The sequence below is a fragment of the Telmatherina bonti genome, assembly GCF_933228915.1.
Source record: "Telmatherina bonti genome assembly, chromosome: 12".
NCBI lineage: Eukaryota > Metazoa > Chordata > Actinopteri > Atheriniformes > Telmatherinidae > Telmatherina > Telmatherina bonti.
The window spans coordinates 28,085,446-28,103,377 of record NC_136610.1 but is presented as its reverse complement, the minus strand read 5'-3'; the positions used below and the strand labels follow the sequence as shown (position 1 = coordinate 28,103,377).

Genomic DNA, 17,932 nt, shown 5'->3' with positions numbered 1-17,932 from the left:
ACAAGTGTACCAACTTAAATGACAGGCGTTATATTATTTAATTCTGCATGTTTACTGTCAGTTCACAGTTAGTCATTCTGGTAATTAAAAAATAAATCGTTAAGACGGGCCAATGTAAAAAATGCGTTTCTGTAATTAACGTGTGCTAGCTTGGTCACGCAGCCTCTATGAAAACTAGCATGCTACAGCTGACCTGATGAATTACCTGCTTTCAGTGGTTCCTTAGCAACCGAAGCTGCAAAGTGAAAACACCGACTGAGCTGTAGCTTGACGGAGTATATATAGTCTTTGGACGATTCCAACATAACGGTGGTCAGATTGTTTTGCCCTGTACTCCAGCTTTCACGAAAGATTAAAAAAAAAAAGGTCAGTACAACATTATATTTATTGACTAAGATTATTACTGTATTTTCAAGTTGACATTTACATGTAGACTTGTAAGCGTCTCTGTCCCCTTTACAATTCCGTTGTTGGTACATTCTGTACACACCTACAGATTAGTTGCTAAATTAAACGTTTAAAAAAGGTGTCAACATTTACGGGTTGTTTTCTATGAAACTGCTGAATAATTACCCAAATATTCCCAATTTAATATTCCTATATATATGTTCTATGGAAAAATAAATAAGTAAATCGGAGAATCCAGAGTGCTCACGCAGTGACCCCCGCTCCTGACGCATGCGTATTGAATACGTTCACTTAGCTAAACAGTTGAGTTATTCAGTAGTTAGCAAAATAGTTTGCTTAGTCTTATCACAAGCTGCGTTGCACGTGTCTGTTCATTTCTTTAGCAGTTATTAGCGTATTAGGTATTAGTGTACGTAAGAGAGAGAGAGAGACAGACTGAAGAGGCAATGGCACAAGAAAAACTAAAGAAAGAAACAACTCTCGCAATGAGAAAAAGATTAATTGGGTATGTAATGTATTGGCTTCGTGGTTTATGGATTGTGACAGCATGCTACTTACACGTTATTTTTATTCTATTACAGCCAGTCATGCAAACTGTTTTATTCAGAGGATCCTGTCAAAATTGTAAGAGCGAGAGGACAGTATCTATTCGATGAAAAAGAACAACGCTATTTGGACTGCATCAGTAACGTCCACCATGGTAAAACATTTAACACTAGTTCTTTTTCATGAACAGTAACAAAAGTGTCCCATTGCAAATTCTGCCTCCCGGTGACAGAAAGTTATTATGGAGTAGTAATATGCCTTTTCAACAGTGGGTCACTGTCATCCAGCGGTAACAAAGGCTGCAGCAGCACAAATGGACCTCCTGAACACAAATTCAAGATTTCTGCATGACAACATAGTCCTGTATGCAGACCGCTTGGCTGCCACGCTGCCTGAGAAACTGTGTGTCTTTTATTTTGTTAATTCTGGGTGAGAACTTAACCTACAGCCATACAGACTTGTATTCCACAAGTACATTTCAAGTCATTCCACATCTGCTTTTCTGACAGTTCAGAAGCAAATGATCTCGCCCTACGTTTGGCACAACAGTACACCCAACATGAAGATGTCATAGTACTTGACCAGTAAGTATTTAGCTTCTAATCAAAAGAAAAAGAAACTGTATTGACACAACAGTGGTTTTTCAATTATTCCACACCAGTGCATACCACGGACATCTAATGTCTCTCATTGACATTAGTCCGTATAAGTTTCGGAAACTGGCAGGACAGAAAGAATGGGTTCATGTGGTCAGTACATTTATGTAATAACCATTACTACACAAACTGAAAACCAGCAATATTTGTTTTTTGTCTAAAATCCCATGTTCCATCCTCTGAGGCCCCCTTACCAGATACCTACAGAGGCATGTTCAGAGAGGATCACCCCAACCCAGGCCAAGCATATGCTGAAACAGTAAGAGATGCAATTGAAAAGATCCACAAGAAAGGTCGCAAGGTACAGTTTAATACAGCTCCCCACATTTACAATAAAATTAGTGGCTTTTAAAAGATTAACCACTGCACACATTGTAGGCTGTAAAAAACAAAAATAAAAAAGAACAATACACAATCAGTGCATGCCATTAATGGTACTTATTTCCCAAAGCTCTCTGCTTTCTTCGCTGAATCATTGCCAAGTGTTGGAGGACAAATTATCTTGCCAAACGGATACTCGCCAAAAGTTGCAGAGTGAGCACTGATCCAGTTAGCTGATTGTTTTGTTTTTTTTCATTGGTTTGGTTTTCTTTTTTTTAACGATGTGTGTAATGTACTCCACAGATATGTGCGCTCAGCTGGTGGAGTATTTGTGGCAGATGAGGTGCAGACGGGTTTCGGACGTGTGGGGAGTCATTTCTGGGCTTTCCAGCTGCAGGGAGAGGATTTCTGTCCAGACATTGTGACCATGGGCAAACCCATGGGCAATGGGCACCCCCTTGCATGCGTAGCAACTACTGTGGAGATAGCTGGAGCTTTCACAGCAAATGGAGTGGAGTACTTTAATACGGTGATTATACATCCATATTATCAAACCAGTAAATTGATTTCTCTAATGCTAGTTTAATTTTTTTTAAGTTTCACTTATAATTAATCAGCCAGTAATCAAGAGGATTTTTTTTTTTATCCAATTCATTCTCATCAGTGACCAAGTCATTTGGTCCCTCCTAAACATACAAGTCTTGTTATAGCATTTATGTGTCCCTTCTATTTTTCTCCAACACAACATAGTTTGGAGGGAACCCTGTGTCGTGTGCTATTGGCCTTGCCGTACTTGATGTGATAGAGGATGAAGACCTCAGAAGAAATGCCAAAAGAGTGGGAGCTTATCTTAAAGATTTGCTCACAAAACTACAAGCAAAACATGAAATAGTTGGAGATGTCAGGTAGGAACATCCAGACTACTGAACTCACTCAGGCTATTAGGTTTTAGATGTCCCTGCAACTGTCGGGGAAAAGTACAAATATTCTTTCACCATCTTGTTACACAACCATTATTAAAGGGATGCGGGTACAGCTCTCTACAGCTTCTCAGCAAACATCCATCTAAATGGATAAGTTCTTGGAAACACCTGTATATGTACAGTCTTAAAAAATTAGCATAAGGTAAAAGTAGTAGCTAAATTTAAATGTTTTCATATTTTGGCAGATTTTACAAAATATACTTAAATTCATAATCCCAAAACAATATTTATCTTCCCAGTTATGAAATCAAGAAATACTTCATGATATTCAGAGAAGTTAGGAGGCATCACAGGGTAGTAAAGTATGATGTAGTACTAATATATTCATATCTTATTGCTTCAGAGGAGTTGGGCTTTTCATAGGCGTTGAGCTGGTGACAGACAGACAGACGAAGACTCCTGCTACTAAAACAGCAGCATGGGTGGCAAAGAGGTATGTAAGTCAACCAGCTAATGCTTACACGTCCACAGATGTATTACTCCCATGTGGGAATATATTTTTAATATTACTATAATAGGTTGAAGGAGGAAGATCGAATCTGTGTCAGTACAGACGGCCCCTGGGAAAGCGTTTTGAAGTTTAAACCTCCAATGTGCTTCAACATGGAGGATGCAGAGCTAGTCGTAAACTGCATCGACTGCATTCTCACAGGTTAGTGACACAAACATGAAATTTATATTAGTCATATACTGTATGACTGTAAAATTTCTTCTTAGTATGTGTCAAAATTGATTAAAAAATCATTGTGGAAAGTTTTGATGTGATTGATGCACGACCTCGATACAAAATATTTTGTTTTTACAGGGATAAAATCCAATGACCTCAAACTGGAAAATGAAGACATCTAAAAGGTTTGTTAAACCTGTAGAAAAACCTTTAATTGCATCAAACATTGTCAGGTGGTCACATTCATCAAATTCAGAGGTAGAGATAATATCTATGCCTGAGGCTGCAGTAGATCAAACAGCTTCACTTCACAGAACATGTTTTCCTCACACTAACACCGACCACTGGGGGACTAAAACGGTTTTCAGATGAGCTAGCATGGGAACAGCGATGCTCCATCAGTGATGAACATGAATTCTGAAACACCTTTGATTTACTTGTAGCTGTGTTGTCATTTTTCAATGTATTTCTCCAGGTCTTCAGCAATTTATGGCATCAGCTCAGCTCAAGATAGGTGCAGCTCTTTGATAATCAGTTGGAAGTCACCATTTACACCAGCGAGATGATGTACCAGAAGACTGCAGGGCTAATTTTTTTTTTTTTTTAAATTATAATAAAGTTATCATTTTTAAATCACAATGCTTATGTTCTTTTCCCCACAGCAGCGATGTTTTAAATACCCAGCCTCAACTTAACACTGATCTACATGTTCTTAATACACAAAGAAGAGTTAAGCACTTACCAGACTATCTTAACTCTCGGAAACATTCACAAAAAATGCTCAAGTATTGCAGATTCATTTAGTGGGGTGAGTATTAACACTCAGCCAGTTATCCTGTAGGTAGTGAAGCCCTCTCCCACAGCTTTCCAAGGAGGCATCCGTTGAGGTGTTAACATTACTTGAGACAAAACAAGCAAGCCATTTAACAGTACAAAACATTTAACATTAACTTTACAAATAATAACAAAAAGATCCATGTGTAATATAAACCAAAAGTTTATTTCTACCAATTTGCCCAAGACACTAGAGGAATGAGTTTCCAGTGAGAGAGGGAGTACCCTCTTACATTAACAGGCTTGCGTTCAGTTGAATAACACTAGTAAAGCCACTTAAAATTGCAGACATGATGGGGGAAAAGAACCTCTTAAAACAAAAAAAAAAACAAAACAAAAACCCAAACAAAATAAAAAAGAACAGGATGCTGGTTGTCTTTGTCTACAAGGCCATTTGCAATATTTACTTGACACGCTTACAAAGAATCCTTTGATTAGTTTCAATCCCTTTTTTTCCCACCACACCCCACATTTGAAGCCATGCAATTTGCATCCAACACACAGCATGGAGGAATAAAACTAAAATTTTAGGAACACCAAAAGAAAAAGAAAAAGGTTTATTTGTGAGCTTTAAAAGCTCTTGCTCCTGCTCATGTGTAAATCCAGTAGACATGTAAAAATACAACCATACAATACATTAGATTCAAAAAAGGTACCAAAAAGTACAGTAAAAATAACACTTCCATCACTGGAAATGTGAATGGACACAAAACAATATAAAACAAAAAGTGGAAAAGTGACATTTGCTTCCCCAGTTCCTCACTTGATCTGTACAAATGGAGCATGAGTCCAAATTTCTGCCAACTCCAAAGGAAAAGCCAGAGTCCATGTTCGATGTGGTCAGACCATGGATCTCTTTTTCTTATTTACTTTAGACCTTAAGAGAAAAACATGGTGCTTTACGTTACTGAGAATAAACCAAATGTGGCATGCAGTTACACATAGACAAGACAGGTGCATGAATGGGGTTGACAGGTCAGTGAATGGACAAACACACTTTGGGGGACGGGAGGGAGGGGGGAATTTGACCACTAACTACCACATCCAGCATCCTGGTGAAAGATGAAGCGGTCCTTTTTTTTTTTCTTTTTCTGTTCAACCACCACCAACTCAATCCTTACTGATCAAGTAGTCTTTGCAGAGATGCTTCTCAAGATGGCTGACAGGTGGAATGAATCCAACTTTTAATGACCACAGACCCAACATCACGGCCTACCCTAACCCCACAACAATGCTTGAATGGATTTAGAGTAGATGGAGATCTTTGGGGGTCAAAAGGCACTAATGGTTACAGCTATGTTCTCATACTATCACGGATGATGCAAGAATGCATACCTGCACTATGTGTGATCAGTATGGCTTGTAGCTACTCTGGTGGCCTCCACGTCTTGGAGTTTTCCCATAGCTTGTATTGCCCTGGTCTGGAGGACAAGAGAAAAAGGGACTGAGTTCTTCTGTACAACAAGGAGGACCAAGTAAATAAAAGTTTTGTTCATTCTGTTTCTTTCCCGGGGGGCACTTATCGCTTACTGTAATCGTAGCCACCCCCATAGCCGTAATAACCAGCAGAGTAGTCATAGTTGCCATAGCCGCCATATCCGTAGCCTTGCTGTCCATAACCATAGCCCTGGTTGTATCCCTGGTTCCAGTAGTTGTTGTAGCCTTGATTCCAGTTCTGGCTCTGGCCTAGAAACAACAGGCAAGGGGGCCTATGTCACAACTCGGTTGCAGTAAAAAAACAGGCAGTTATGCATATGTTGGTTAACCGTTAAGAAAAAAGGTGCTGACCTCCGCGACCTCTGCCACGCCCTCCGTATCCACGGGCACCGTACTGCTGCTGCATGTAGACCTCTTTAGGCTGGGCAATTTTAATCTCGCACTGTAACAGTGCACAGATAAAGATGTCTTATAGAATGTCCATAGGTCACATAGTCATCGCTTGTAGGGAAAGGTGTTCAGTTCCTTACCTTGCTTCCACCAACGGTGTGATATTTCTTCTCCATAACTTTCTTGACAGGAGCTTCTTCTTTATATGTAATAAATACAAATCCCCTCCTCTTCTCAGTCTTTGGATCTTGTGGGAGCTCAATGGTCTCAATCTACAAAAAGAAAAAAAAATTGTTTTGACGGAAAGAAATTGTTGTAGCCAAAAGCACTTGTTTATTATCTTTGATGATATAAAAATACATCAATTGTAATACCTCTCCAAAAGTCCCAAAGTATTCCTGAATGACTTCCTTTGAGGTGTCAGGGTTAAGGCCTCCTACAAAGATTTTCTTGACTGGATCTTTCTTCATGGCCATGGCTTTCTTTGGGTCGATCTGTCGGCCATCTAACCTGTGCTCCTTCTGTTCAAGAACCTGCACAAAAAAATAATAAAAGACCAGATGTTAGCTTCTCTCACTGGGAATGTGTTCATTTAGATGCAAATGTATTGCATGTTCACTCACCTTGTCAACGCTGGCTGCATCTTTAAAAAGGATGAAGCCAAAGCCTCTTGACCGGCCTGTCTGCTGGTCCATCTTGATGGTGCAATCTGTCACTTCTCCAAATTTTGAAAAGTAATCTTTAAGATCCTTCTTGCTTGTGTCCCAGCTGAGGCCACCAACAAACATTTTCCTAAGCAAAGAAAGAGGGACAGGTAAAGCGACATACTATGGCCGTGGGGGTGGGTGCTGGGGTAAATATACATTATGTACACTCTGTTCTAGTACATCTGTTGACCTAGTGATGTAGTGAGGGGAGGACTCTGCTGTTGATATAGGTTGTAGCTACTTCACAACTATAACTGAATAAAAAGGAAATCTAAGAGACAAAAGCATAGCTGGCATGTAACTGGAGTTTTATTTACTTAAACCAATACTGACAGATTTAATCCCTACAGAAGCGCCCATCCCCCCTCTCCACTCTGCACATGGCGCCAACAAAAGGCCGGCGGAACAAAGAAACATGGAAAACCACTAGTAGCTACAATAAATTACTTTCTCAATCACTTTAAAAAGGTAACTCGCTACTGGAAACTCACCCAGCATCCTCCTCGCCTTTGCTGGCGTCGATTTGACCGCCTTCCGTGCCGCCGTTTTGCGAATTACCGTCCGCATCGGGCCCCGCAGCCTCTCCGCAGTCGTTCTCGGCGCCGCCGTCGTTTCCTTCTTCGGTGTGGCCAGCTCCGTTAAAATCATCATCGACTTCGTGGCCGTTTTCCGATGTTTCCATGTACTGCTGTTCTGCCTCAGACATTTTGTACTGTTAAACCTGAGCGAACAAGGAAAACATGTTACGAAATAGTATGGGTTTTACGATTTGTGTCGGCGTGCGTGCTTCGCCATTTACATGGTGCCAATATGTGCATTTCCCACCATTTTGGCCTGCGACACATCGCTCCATACATTCACACAAAAAGCCGTACTTAACAGAACAGCGACAGAAAAACATTACCTAATATAAACACGTAGCTACCCAAACATTTAAAATGCTGTACTGATAATGGTAGAGATTACAAAAGTTGCGACCATCTGTTTCTCACTGATAACCCGAACCTAGACTGAGCAACTCAAATTCGCAGTTACGTAAGCCAGAGGCCGTAAGAGCCGAATTCTTACACCAATCATGTGTTAATAATGAAATAATTTTCATTTACTAGAAAAACAAGAACAAATATTTCACAAATCGGAATGCAACAGTGACAAAGCCATAAAATAACACGAAACTAGATAAATAAACCATTTTCCTTACTGGTCACACAGCCGAAGAGCTCTCTTCAAGATGGATTCTCCCACACGACGACAACTCGTGGTTGGTTTTCTAGAACCGGCAGAGAAAAACGACGTTTCTGCGAAGAGGTAATCTCATTGGACCATTGCTGTTGTCAGTCATCGTGGCAACCAATTAAAAAGGACGCTCTTTCTTTTTTCATTAAATCGTTCACGCCCTCGGAACAGAGGAAGGAACTCTGTGAACCTTTTCTGCAGCTGGAGACTGCTCAGAGGAGGGGGTTTCGAGATGAAATAGCCACACTGTCCTGTTGAATAATGCTTCAAGCTGTCAGGTTTGAGTCACTCTGAAGACAGCTCTCTGAGAATCTGATAATGATTTACAAATGTAGGCCGTTCAAGTGAAAAATAAGGCATTAGTCGCACTATATCTACAGCATTGTACAGAGAAAGACATGAATGGGATTTTATATGTAAAATACATGTTGAGGAACAACTGATTTGAGAATGTATTTTATGGACATTATAGTGGAATCGTGTTCATTTATAAAGCCATTATTATTTCAGTAATGAATTTAGCCAGTTACAAAAAAGGTCACCAAACAAATTTAGATTATGTATGTGAAGCTTGCAGAGGAAGAATAAAGTAAATTTCAAAACCTTTCATTTTCATACCACTTCAATGTTCACATGTTGTCTAAAACACAACAATGGACTTAAAGTTTGTGTTTGTAAACACAAACTTTAAGCCCATTTGTTGATCTACCAAGCAGATCTACCAAGCAGATGTGCTTGGATTTGTTGGAATAATTGTTACATACAGTTAAAGATGCTTGAAACGTTTGATTTACACCAGAAAACAAGCAAAACACATGATTATTGCTTAAAATTAAGAATATTTTATTACAAAAGAAGCTAATACTGACAATCTATCCCTCTTGGATTATGTTTGCCTGCCATTCTTCATCTTCCTCAGGGACTCCATCACATATTTTTGGCTGGTTGGGATTATTTGTGATCAGCCAGTCAGCTAGCCAAATCTGTTGAAAAGAAAAATGCAGAAACCTACATGAATAACAGCATCATTACATTTATGCTCAATAACTGACTAATTAATTTGTATATTGTCCCATATCGAACGCTAATACTAACACAGGGTTTGAGTGGCTTTTCCTTGCAGAGCTCAGTGAGTCCACGTAGGAGAACTGGACTGACATGCCTACTCAGGTACTCTTCAGTTGTTTCTCTGGACAGAAATGGCTCAATTACAGCTGCAGAGAGAAAGTACATGGGGCACATGGTAGAGAATTTATCTCTATATGAACAGTATGATGTGTGAGGGGCAGCTCACTTACTGTTTGGGAACATGAATTTAATCTCCTTAACGGCTGCATGAAATGAATCGCTGCCATGGAGTGCATTTTTAAGGTCAGAGGTTCCATATCTTGCTCTGAGGCTGCAGAGAAATCCAGTGGATTGTCAGAGCACAACCTTTAGCCATAGATGAAGGTCATGGTGTGTTTCACATATAAATTGCAAAATGAAGCAAACCATTTAAGTTAAATACAAACTAAATAGGACCAGAAAGAATTTTATAAACACAACTCAACTGTTTTGTCTAATATGCAGAATCATCTCACACTGGAATCCAAGTGACATAAAGATTAGTGTCGTGATTACGCAATCATTTTATGGGATAAGCAATGGACTGGGTTCATATGAACATGCAGCTTCCCATTATGTATCACAATTCTTTACGCAAATGAATCATACACAAACATAAATGTTAGACTGACCACTCTGGCTGAGTTTCTCTGGCTTTGGCGATGTTGGCAGGCCCCATGATGGATTTCCAGTGGGCAATGGCGTTGTCACAAGTCAGGGTCATGGCAACGATGGGGCCAGAGCTCATAAAGGCCGTCAAGCTGGGAAAGAAGAGCTTTCCATACTGGTTTTCATAGAAGTCACTGCACTGCTCTGGACTCAGTTGCAGCCTCCGTTTCTACCACAGAAATCAATACAGACACAAGTCAGTAAAATGTGGGGAGAAAACTGACTTTTTAACATTTATATTCAGCTTATTAAAACTACCTTGATGGTCATATTATTGTAATATTATTCTAATCTTATTTTCTGTATTACACATAGAGAAAAGTTGTGTGAGGTTTGAGGTTTCTTTCATTGTCATGCAAGTTAATATGAACATTGTTGAAATCAAGTGGATGCTAAAGAATACAGTAAAATTAAAAAAGTAACACAAATGACTGGGTTAATTTATTAAGTCATTCTACAAAAACAGTAGAATGTACAAACATTTAACTTTACAAAACTGAATAAACGAAGTAAAGATCTGTGCAGCAATATGAGGGATTTTATGCTGTTAATATCCAGTGACTGATTTCAGTCAAACGAAACAAATAGTTGAATAAATCAAAGTATTATACAAAGTACTTTCATAATTAGATTATTTGCTAATCAAAAGATGAGTGAAGAACCAACAATTTGGTGAAAACATATTTTTCTAATATAGATTCTTTGAGGCTTCCCATTTGAAATAAAAGAACTTTTTCTTAAAATCGTAACTGTTTTATCCAAATAGTCCCTTATATTAGACCTGAACACTATCACACCTAATCATACGCAAGGTTTTAACTGAATATGCAAATTAAGAGACAGATTTATTTGAAAATATAATTTATTAAATAAATTCAGCTCAACAATCAGTACACTTGTGAAGGTTTTTTTTTTCTTTTAGCACATATGTCTGAGACATTTTAAAGAATGGTCTTTCAGAAGATTTTTTTTATGTCTCAGATTGTATAATTTATTTAGAAAAACATTTTCTTGGGGCTAGCACCGTCCTTTTGACTAACGTGCTGAAGTGATCACGACTGCGTTACAGCGCCCTCTAAAGGACAACTATAACTGTTTCTCGAGCATCGATCACGCTCCAGTAGAAGTCAGCCGCCAAAATACTCAGTTTTAAGTTTAATACCCACAAAACCTACCCACCATGCTGAAGCTGAAGCATTCCCACTAAAAAAAGGGGAAGTTTAAATATGTGCCCCACAATATTTATATTACAAATATACGTCCGTGTTTTAGATATTGAACCAACCTGCAAAATAATGAAGCCCGACTTCAGGATCACATCTTCGATCTCATCGGCGATGTGAAAGACATCTGGTTTAATAATGGCCAGAGTTCTTTCAACATAAATGCGGGGATGAGGAGTTTCGTCCATTTTCTTCTCCTGTATGCAAACTTCAGGTATGTCTCAAGTCAAAACGTTGTTCAGATCACTTCAGAGATTTTACACAATTTATGAAGAAACATTTTTATAAACAAATGCAGCCACCTGTTTTACCTACTGCTCTGTACTTCACTGTATTCTGGTTGCTAGGAGACCGCTGTAAATCTACGAGGTCCTAAATGGGACATAGCATGCGACTTCGGAAAAGCCTACCTAAATTTAACCCTTTATAGGGCACTCAATGTAATGCCTTAAAGGGAGAAATTTTTAACCTAAAATTGTCCTTCTGGTGTGTTCCAAGACCTCAATTCTGTTACATTAACAAAAAAAAAGTTTCATGCTGAATATGAAAGAAAACGAAGTGATAAAAAAATAAAATAAGTCACTTGCACCATAAAGGGTTAATTCACCAAAAGATTGTGTACGGTTTTATTTTTCCTGCTAAAATTCTTTGTCAAAGTCAAAATAAATTTCATAAATCTGTTTTATTCCTTCCCCTGAAAGCAACAGCTTCTTCTAAATTTATTCACAATGAATTATTTCTTTATAAACATTATGAATATCAGTGTTGAGACCAAGACGGCACAAATTCTTTTCAAAACAGTCTTTTTATTCAAAGTTGCTTCAGGCAGGGGTTCTTATCGAGTTCCAATAGTGACCTGCCACACTCTGATCAGGTTGTCAGTGTAGCCAGCAAACAGGGTCTGTTAGGGTATAAAAAAAAAGGACAGACGTTAACACTAATTATTCATATTATCATGCAGTTCATCAAAAGTCTTTTTAGTGTTTTTGCCCCTCATATTTGCAGGACTGTCAGCAGTGAAAATCAGAGTTAAAAGTGAATGGGTATAATCAGTGGGGATTACAACACTAAAACCACCAACTCATGGAAAAATCTGACCCAAAAGCCTACTAAGTTGCACATCATTTACCTGTCCATCAGCAGACCATGCCAGGGAGGTACATTGTGGGGGTTCAGCCTTGCTATTTGTGCTGATCACTTCCTGTCTCAGCTCATCCACAATGATCTTGCCCTCCAGATCCTAATGGAGAAAAGAAACATTGGCAAATTGTGAGAGAAAAAAAAAAAAACTTGCTGGCAAAGGCAAAAAACAACACATTGTTAAATTTAAAAAAAAAAGTCCCATTAAAATTAATTTAATGCGAGCTCAGAAACAGCCTCTGATATCATCAAAAAATACAGTTAGCTTTTAAATGTTTCATCACAGCCCTTAAAACAGCATCTTAAAAGAAAAAAAATTTTTTTTTAAACAATTTCTCACCCAGATCTTAATGCTGGGGCCAGTGGCGGCACATAGCCAGTAGCGGTTGGGGCTGAAGCAAAGGGCATTGATGATATCACCACTGTCCAGGGTGTACAGGTGTTTGCCCTCATTCAGGTCCCATAGCATGGCCTGACCATCCTGAATGAACAAATACGACACATTTCAAATTCCAGCATTTAACATGATGCTCAACAATGGTCATCCTCTAGCATTTTTAGCAACAAACTAACTGCATGCAGGCATCACTCAGAAACAGCCTCTATTGTCATCATTAAAAAAAAAACAGACTTAATGATTGTTTTCCATCATTGCAGACACCTGCAAGCCAGACCACTATCTATTTTAGACTGAATTCAGAACAAACTTGCAAAGAATTAAGTCTGTGGTGGTTATAAAATTCTTACCTTTCCTCCAGATGCACACAGGGAGCCATCAGGAGAGACGGTCACTGTATTCAGGTAGCCAGTGTGGCCAATGTGGTTGGTCTTCAGCTTGCAGTTGGCCAGGTTCCACACCTACAAGCAAAGAGTGACCATAATATCTATTTAATATGGACACCAACATGTCTTGTTACAGCGTTTGTGCTCTTGTCAAATTAAAAAAATCTCAGAATATTAGATAAGAACTAAATAAAGAGCCCCACATACCTTGACCATCTTGTCCCAGCCACAGGAGACAATGATGGGGTTGCTGCTATTGGGGGAGAAGCGAACACAAGACACCCACTCAGTGTGACCTTCATCCTACAAAATGAAGAACAGAAATGTTAAATTCTAAAAGTCAACCTCTGTTAGAGTGTTTATTACTATTAAAACCACTACAATTGCACAATTTGTTGATAATTTTGTGTGTAAATGCTGAATGTTACACCCATCTACTCTAAATCTGGAGTTTCATAAAGACACACTGACAGATGTGCAGGATGATTTTGAAATCGGCCAAAAATGTTGAGAAATAGCAATTATAAAATATATCAATTAAAATCAACTAGTTTAATTCTCATGTAACACATGACTGCTATCTGCGCAGGAGCAATGTTCGCCAGCTCACCTGAATGGTGTACTTGCAGACTCCGAGGGTGTTCCACAGCTTGATGGTCTTGTCCCGGGAGCCAGACACAATCTGGCGGTTATCAGCAGAGAAGGCCACGCTCAAAACATCCTTGGTGTGCCCAACAAATTGGCGGGTGGTGAGACCACTGGAAAATATTACATTTCTCATCAACACAACCATTTCTTCATATCAACAAACTGAAATAAAGCATTGCTATGTTTGATATCATCACATAAAACAAAAAGCTGCACACTTAAAAGCATTTAGCAACACCTTTCCAGAACCAATTTGTTGACATTAAACTAATGACTCAAGATTCACATTTAAAATAAACAGCATATGTTATGTTTAATTATGATAAATGACCTTTTCAGTTTAAACAAATGGCTTAAAAACCTGCAGTACAGCTAAAAGATCAACATTTCTTTAAAAAGTTGCTAAAAACATTTAAGACAGTAGTGTGGATTTTGAGTCACTGGCTGCCAGCCACCTTAGCACAGAGCCCCATACTGTCAGAATTTGGCTCATCTTTCAGGATGCACAGAATACTGAGTTTGGAGACTATATATATGGATGGCACTTGGCCCGTTTGGTGTATCAGGGCGTTATCGGGTTGGAACTCTGAGCACATTCACAAAGCATTGGGTGTGCATACCCTAAAGACGCACTGATGCGTACACACCTGGCCAAATCTGTTCTCCATATACAAAAACCATAAAAGACTTCTTGGCGTATTTGACAGTAAAAATTCAGATTCTCAAGAAGTCTTTGGCAGCCAATGAGTTAAGATGCTTGAGAGCTGTCTCATATCTGTCCTGCAAAATATAAACTAACCATGTTTGGTTGTTTTAATTGCCTGCATGAAGACACACACAACCCCACTAAATGTTTACACCGGCAAGACACAAAGATATAGTGAAAACAACTATTAGGCCGTGTTGAAGCATAGACCCCATACAATCTAAAATAGGAGAAAATGAAAAATTTAGAGTAATAGTATTCAGATATAGAATTAAGATCAAATTTAAACCTTTCCACTAATGTGACTTTATCAAAAAAGTTTAATATTGCTTAACAAATATTCAAAGAACCTTTGCTGCCACATTGAAAAAGTAAAATAGTCTTATTAAAAAGAAAAATATTAAGTTTTAATCTTGTAACCAGATATTTAACTCTGGTAGTCTGTGGGACAATGCACTCTGAACAGCAGCTGAATTAAATGCAATTAGTCTAGATTTGTGACCAAACGCAACCATTCACAATTTGGAGAGCATATTTAGATATGGTAAAGCTAAGCTATGACTTAATTGAGGGTAAACTCTTGGTTCACAGACTGTCATTTTGGCAGCTGCTTTAGGGCTAATGCTACATTAAATGGCAACTTGGAATTTAAAAAAAAACTCTCATAACGTCAATATTTTTGCAATATAGCCAGACAGTTTGCCATTATTGGGAAGCTTCTTTATTACAAGCCTCCTAAAACAGTGAGTTAAAACTAAGAAAATACGTATGCATCTAAACGCACTTGTCAATAGAAAGCAATAAAAGAAAGCTGAAAGCAGTTGTGTCTTCATCCCACTGAGAATAGATTTCAACTTCCCAAACAATGTAGCATAATCCACAATGAACTTCAAGAGGAGTGGAAGTTTGTCTGCTTTACAAACTACCTACTTTTTGGCCTGGTTTGAAAACAATGTCACATCAATAAAATTTCAAGCTTTAAGCCTCAATCCTGGTTCTCGAGGGCCAGAGTCCTGCAGGCTTTCCTAGTGTCCCTGCTGCAACACACCCAATTTAAATCAATGCATACTTAATAAACATGTGCAGAGCCTGCCTGAGTCAAATGTGATCCAGCAGAGACACTTGGAAAACCTGCAGGACACCAGCCCTGAAAAACTAGGGTTAAGGACCCCTCTTTAAACGCTGCTCTCCATAGACCCCTTCAACATTTATCCAGCACTGCTGATCTCTGCTCCCAGCAACTTACGTGGTAAGGTCCCACAGTCGGAGGGTCCCATCCCAGGCCCCTGACAGAGCAAACTGTCCATCTGAGGAGATGACAACATCACTTACAAAGTGAGAGTGGCCCTTCAGGGAGCGCTGGGGGATGCCATAGTTGGTCTCATCGCGAGTCAGTTTCCACATAATGATGGACTTGTCTGTAAAATAACAGAATAAACAGACACCATAATGCAAATGGAAGGAGAGCAGGTAACATCTGCAAGTGGGGTTAGCAACACGTCCGGGTATTTCACATCTAGCCTATATAATATTTGGCCTGAATGCTAAGAATATAATGTGTACAATCTACTTCAAACTAATATTGCACAGTGATGCGCATAAACCACAGTTAAATATGTTACACCACGTGTCACAAATACAAAGTGGACAACTTTCCTTTAGCAATGACGCCAGATAGCACAGGCTTGAGCTAACTCGAGATAAACTCTTTAGATCTCAAATTTAAGTGTTCAAACCGTATAAAATCATTAAGTGGCTGTTTAAATGTCCAGCTGTCGTGTACCACTCATAACCCCCGTAACAGTTTGTCTAACGCTACAATTTATTATCAGCTAGTTGGCCAATGCTAACTGTAGCCATGTTGGCGGAGCCGGCGCGGGAAGCCTCACCTCGGGACGCCGACAGAATCATGTCGGGGTACTGGGGCGTAGTGGCGATCTGAGTGACCCATCCACTGTGCCCCTTCAGGGTCCCCCTCACTGTCATCTGCTCGGTCATTTTGGTGAGGTTCGGCGGTGCCTTTTACAAGGATGGATTCGGATTTTTCACAGGTCCGGGCAAACCTAAGTCCTCATCGCATCTAGGCACAGAGGAAAAGGAAGTCCAGACCCGGATACAAAAACTATGAGGGGTGAGAGGCCCGCAAAGGGTTATGGGACATATGGACTTCATTCGCTGTCATGGTTTATATGAGACTTATTTTAGATATAGTGCTCATATTTATTCATACCATTTCATTAAAGAAGGAGAAAAAAAACAGCTGCCTGTAAAATAAGATGAAATTGACTAAAGTAATAATAAATAAATACTTTATGAAAATCGTTACATTATTTTCTAATTTTGGTTCAATAGAATTTTTTTTAAAGCAAACATATAGAATAATTTATTACATATTACATCACTCATAAACTAATTGTTCCCTTTTTAAGTCTCCAGTTATTTGAGTGACTGTTGTAAATTCAGCCTTTTCTTTAATGAAAGGGTATGAATACATATAAGCACAACTGTAAAACCAAATGCACAACAGGTGATGTAAAAAAAAATGTTGATCATTTTTATGTTGAAGGCAAGGCAAGTTTATTTGTATAGCACCTTTCACGTACAAGACAATTCAAAGTGCTTTACATAAAACATTAAAAGCATTACAGAAAAAAGCATAAAAGGAAATACAAATAAAATCATTCATTCATTCATTTTCCAAACCGCTTATTCCAATTCAGGGTCGCGGGGAAGCTGGAGCCTATCCCAGCTGGCTTTGGGCGACAGGCAGGGTACACCCTGGACAGCTCGCCAGTCCATCGCAGGGCCACACACAGAGAGACAAACAACCACTCATGCTCATACTCATTCCTAGGGGCAATTTAGAGTGACCAATTAACCTATCATGCATGTATTTGGATGGTGGGAGGAAGCTGGAGTACCCAGAGAGAACCCACGCATACACAGGGAGAACATGCAAACTCCACACAGAAAGGCCACTGACCAAACCAGCCAAGGATTGAACCAGTGACCTTCTTGCTGTGAGGCCACAGTGCTAACCACTGCACCACCGTGCAGCCCAAATAAAATCATAATAAAATCATAAATTATATTAAAATAATTAAAAGCAGAATTAATTAAAAGTCACTGTGCAGATGTCATGGATAGGTGCATGAGAAAATGTTTTTAACCTGGATTTAATAGTTTCTACATTTGGTGAACGTTTAATCTCCACTGGCAGATTATTCCACTTGTTTGCAGCGTAACAGCTAAATGCCGCTTCTCCATGTTTAGTCTGGATTCTGGTCTGGACTAGTTGACCAGAGTCTTTGGATCGAAGAACTCTGCTTGGTTTATATTCTCTGAACATATCACAGAAGTATTGTTGAAGGCAAAGTTAAACTGTACAAATAAGTTAATCTGCAACTACATTAGCATAGCTACAAATAACCTTTTAAACAAACAGAATAAGTGAAAAAAATATATATATAC

At 39.0% G+C, this 17,932-nt stretch overlaps 4 protein-coding genes across 4 annotated transcripts; 1 reads left to right on the top strand and 3 right to left on the bottom strand.

Moving 5' to 3' along the window:
* The first annotated feature begins 732 nt into the window (after window positions 1–732).
* Window positions 733–4,420, top strand: phykpl (5-phosphohydroxy-L-lysine phospho-lyase). The gene is made up of 13 exons (XM_079249910.1): window positions 733–913; window positions 990–1,108; window positions 1,224–1,383; window positions 1,464–1,538; window positions 1,616–1,703; window positions 1,795–1,911; window positions 2,062–2,144; window positions 2,235–2,460; window positions 2,682–2,836; window positions 3,258–3,347; window positions 3,433–3,566; window positions 3,720–3,766; window positions 4,057–4,420. Exons 1-12 carry the CDS (start codon window positions 855–857, stop codon window positions 3,761–3,763), a joined length of 1,350 nt encoding a protein of 449 aa, XP_079106036.1. The 5' UTR covers window positions 733–854; the 3' UTR covers window positions 3,764–3,766; window positions 4,057–4,420.
* A 515-nt stretch (window positions 4,421–4,935) lies between these two features.
* On the bottom strand, window positions 4,936–8,221 carry hnrnpaba (heterogeneous nuclear ribonucleoprotein A/Ba). The gene is made up of 9 exons (XM_079249909.1): window positions 8,151–8,221; window positions 7,441–7,670; window positions 6,866–7,034; window positions 6,617–6,775; window positions 6,383–6,514; window positions 6,204–6,294; window positions 5,946–6,101; window positions 5,751–5,836; window positions 4,936–5,292 (listed from the first exon to the last, which is right to left on the bottom strand). Exons 2-8 carry the CDS (start codon window positions 7,653–7,655, stop codon window positions 5,766–5,768), a joined length of 993 nt encoding a protein of 330 aa, XP_079106035.1. The 5' UTR covers window positions 7,656–7,670; window positions 8,151–8,221; the 3' UTR covers window positions 4,936–5,292; window positions 5,751–5,765.
* A 118-nt stretch (window positions 8,222–8,339) lies between these two features.
* nme5 (NME/NM23 family member 5) lies at window positions 8,340–11,372 on the bottom strand (the record flags this gene model as incomplete). The annotated part of the gene is made up of 6 exons (XM_079250157.1): window positions 8,340–8,393; window positions 9,082–9,168; window positions 9,281–9,399; window positions 9,484–9,584; window positions 9,925–10,130; window positions 11,247–11,372. The coding sequence occupies 6 exons, from the start codon at window positions 11,370–11,372 to the stop codon at window positions 8,340–8,342; spliced, it is 693 nt and encodes a 230-aa protein (XP_079106283.1).
* A 451-nt stretch (window positions 11,373–11,823) lies between these two features.
* rack1 (receptor for activated C kinase 1) lies at window positions 11,824–16,546 on the bottom strand. Its single transcript, XM_079250258.1, has 8 exons — window positions 16,351–16,546; window positions 15,708–15,879; window positions 13,718–13,865; window positions 13,315–13,410; window positions 13,072–13,182; window positions 12,665–12,805; window positions 12,314–12,424; window positions 11,824–12,085 (listed from the first exon to the last, which is right to left on the bottom strand). The coding sequence occupies exons 1-8, from the start codon at window positions 16,457–16,459 to the stop codon at window positions 12,020–12,022; spliced, it is 954 nt and encodes a 317-aa protein (XP_079106384.1). The 5' UTR covers window positions 16,460–16,546; the 3' UTR covers window positions 11,824–12,019.
* Between the last annotated feature and the right edge of the window lie 1,386 nt (window positions 16,547–17,932).

Excerpts from the sequence above, each read along its gene's own strand:
- phykpl (XM_079249910.1), top strand. The coding sequence starts at position 855 with ATGGCACAAGAAAAACTAAAGAAAGAAACAACTCTCGCAATGAGAAAA. Across the intron at positions 1,539-1,615 it reads GATGTCATAGTACTTGACCA|TGCATACCACGGACATCTAA; the intron begins GTAAGTATTTAG and ends ATTCCACACCAG. Across the intron at positions 2,461-2,681 it reads GAGTGGAGTACTTTAATACG|TTTGGAGGGAACCCTGTGTC; the intron begins GTGATTATACAT and ends AACACAACATAG.
- hnrnpaba (XM_079249909.1), bottom strand. The coding sequence starts at position 7,655 with ATGTCTGAGGCAGAACAGCAGTACATGGAAACATCGGAAAACGGCCAC. Across the intron at positions 6,776-6,865 it reads ATGCAGCCAGCGTTGACAAG|GTTCTTGAACAGAAGGAGCA; the intron begins GTGAGTGAACAT and ends TTTTTTGTGCAG. Across the intron at positions 5,837-5,945 it reads TGGGGGTGGCTACGATTACA|ACCAGGGCAATACAAGCTAT; the intron begins GTAAGCGATAAG and ends CTTGTCCTCCAG.
- rack1 (XM_079250258.1), bottom strand. The coding sequence starts at position 16,459 with ATGACCGAGCAGATGACAGTGAGGGGGACCCTGAAGGGGCACAGTGGA. Across the intron at positions 13,866-15,707 it reads CGACTGTGGGACCTTACCAC|TGGTCTCACCACCCGCCAAT; the intron begins GTAAGTTGCTGG and ends AATATTTTCCAG. Across the intron at positions 13,183-13,314 it reads GCTGGGACAAGATGGTCAAG|GTGTGGAACCTGGCCAACTG; the intron begins GTATGTGGGGCT and ends CTTTGCTTGTAG.